Genomic DNA, 2,525 nt, shown 5'->3' with positions numbered 1-2,525 from the left:
AGAGAGAGAGAGAGAGAGAGAGAGAGAGAGAGAGAGAAAGAGGAGGAGGGAAAGAGGTGTTTAGGCAGTGTCAGCAGAGTAAAAAAATTATACCAAACTTTTTGGCACGTGCAACAAATATTTTCGAAATTGTATAGTTTTGAGGTCTCTTGCAATACTGTAAGGGTACATGTTGTTAAGAGGTGGGGCTTCCGAATTTTAAGGTCCGTCCTCGCTTGGACCAAGCCAAATAGGAAAGAAAAGAGTGTTCCTTGAAAACAAAGTTGGACAGAGCTGAGCTGTAAACCCTTGATTGTGAGTCCAGTTTCTTAACTACAAGACGCCACTATCGGTATGTAACTAGCGTAGTATTCGTTTTTGTTGCACCGAAATCTCCTCCCACAATCAGTCTGTTGCAACATCATGTCTTCACTCTGTAAAACTTCTGTTTCATCCAAATTAATAAATAACTTTGCGGATAACAAATCTGTAATTAGGGTTAGGCGATACAAGGCTGTTACGTGTCTGAGGCATACTGATTAATTTTTCAGTGCAGTAGTGTTTGACACTAAACGCCAGTACAGTGTGTGCACAAGTCAGCCTCTAGGCTGGCAGTTTTGGGGTTCACAGAAAGTACGAGAGTACGAGTTCACAGCTGATGTAGCGATAACGTCGTGGACGGACACTATTCTAGCGTTCTGTCTATACGCATTAGCATACGTGTTGAGTTCAGTGTGATCCAGTTTACAATAATGTGCTACCACAGCTGTCGCTTAACTTCCAAACGTGTTCCAGCGTTGAGGATTCTATCCCCCCCCCCCCCCCTTGATATTCAACAGGCTAAGCGGTGCTACGAAGGTCATGTTTTCAATGGTTTGTTTGTCTGTGTACACGGATTTGTTTCAGATTTGGATATCGCTTACTTTTCTGCTGTGCCTTTACAAACTGTAATGAATCTGAGTTACCACTGAGGATAAAAACAAAACTGCTTCAGTAGTGTAGATAGCGAGCTTCTCTGATGCGAGTGTCGAAGAACCAAGGTGAAGTTTAGAAAATCGAGGCAACTTTTGCATTCTCTTGGGCCAGATTTTATCTTTGAGTGACAAACATTTAGAATAACAGCTGAAGGACTTCTTCAGAAAGGAAAAGATCGCTAACCTAGTTTTGATAAGACGGCATTTTGTACCGTGAATCTCTTGCACCCTAGGAAGTTTTCAACAGGTAGAAGACAACTTCATCAGTGTTCATACTTTCCGAACGTACAGACGTATAGACGCTCGTCACTCCTCATCATGAATTTCATGCCCCAGATCGGCATCGGGGGGACTCGTGACGGTACCTCTTCCAACACAATGTTCCTGGGCCTGAGCCCGAACCCCCAGCGCCGACACACGATCGTTGATCATAACTACCATCCTCATTTCCGGGAATACGACGGTAGTGGATCTGTGAGAAACAGCCTCAACGAAATCCACATGGCAGAGATCCCGAGAGCGAAATCAAAACACAGCAGAAATCCCAGTACTGCCACCACTGGGGCCGTGAGCTGTAACATTGGGTTTGGATTTAATAACAACAATGGTCCCCACAGTGGCGGATTAGATGTCGAGGGAGAGGTTCAACACCCTCTTTTGACATTGCCTCCCAATGACCACGACGTTGACAGAGCCTCCTCTTACGGCAAATCTCTGCTAGAACATCTTCCTTTAGAGCACGACTGCCAATTAGAGGACTGTCAGAGGGTCATCATCAACGTAAGTGGTTTGAAGTTCGAAACCCAGCTCCGTACATTGAATAGACTTCCTAACACCTTGCTTGGAGATCCGAATAAGAGAAAGCGTTTCTGGGACGAAGCGAGACAAGAGTTTTTCTTCGACCGCCATCGTCCAACATTCCAGGCAGTGCTTTACTACTACCAAAGTGGAGGGCGTCTGAAGAAACCTCTGGAGGTTCCCATGGACATTTTTCTGAATGAACTCCAATTTTACGAGCTTGGTGCACCTGTCATCAGTTGCTTCAAGGAGACCGAAGGTTATATAATGGACACTAAAGATATACCGATGCCAGAAACGAAATGGAAGCGCTTCATCTGGGAAGCTGTAGAGTATCCTGAAAGTTCATTACTCGCCAAAGTCTTCGCGGTATTCTCGATATGCTTTATTTTGGTCTCGGTGGTGACGTTTTGTGTGGAGACACTGCCACAATTCGAGAATTCGGGCTGCGAGAATGTGACCGTGCTTGATGCACATGGCAACGAGACTGTGGTCACATATACAAAGTGGCTCGACCCTTTGTACCTTATTGAGAGTTGTTGCATTGCCTTCTTTGTCATTGAGCTGATTCTCCGATTCCTTGTGTGCCCTTCCAAGATGATGTTCGTCAAGAATTCAATCAACTGGATAGACCTGCTGGCAATCACTCCGTATTTTGTTTTCCTTGGTAGGTACAAGCACTGTGTGATCTGTTTCAATTTTTTTTCAGAAATCTTTCCATAGATTTGATGTGTGTGTGTGTGTGTGTGTGTGTGTGTGTGTGTGTGTGTGTGT

The 2,525-nt window shown here is 44.7% G+C and overlaps 1 protein-coding gene across 2 annotated transcripts in view; it reads left to right on the top strand.

The window, feature by feature from the left end:
- The window catches only part of LOC101854502 (potassium voltage-gated channel subfamily A member 7), a 22,466-nt gene that overhangs the window by 1,957 nt on the left and 17,984 nt on the right, over positions 1–2,525 (top strand). For both annotated transcript variants that reach the window (XM_005099270.3, XM_013083054.1), the window contains exon 2: positions 886–2,418. In XM_005099270.3, the coding sequence (XP_005099327.1) occupies positions 1,272–2,418 (1,147 nt within the window). In that variant the 5' untranslated portion in view covers positions 886–1,271. The remainder of the gene's footprint in view (positions 1–885; positions 2,419–2,525) is intronic.

This window comes from Aplysia californica, unplaced genomic scaffold, assembly GCF_000002075.1.
Source record: "Aplysia californica isolate F4 #8 unplaced genomic scaffold, AplCal3.0 scaffold00208, whole genome shotgun sequence".
Taxonomy (NCBI): Eukaryota; Metazoa; Mollusca; class Gastropoda; order Aplysiida; family Aplysiidae; genus Aplysia; species Aplysia californica.
This window is presented reverse-complemented; position numbering and strand designations above follow the sequence as displayed.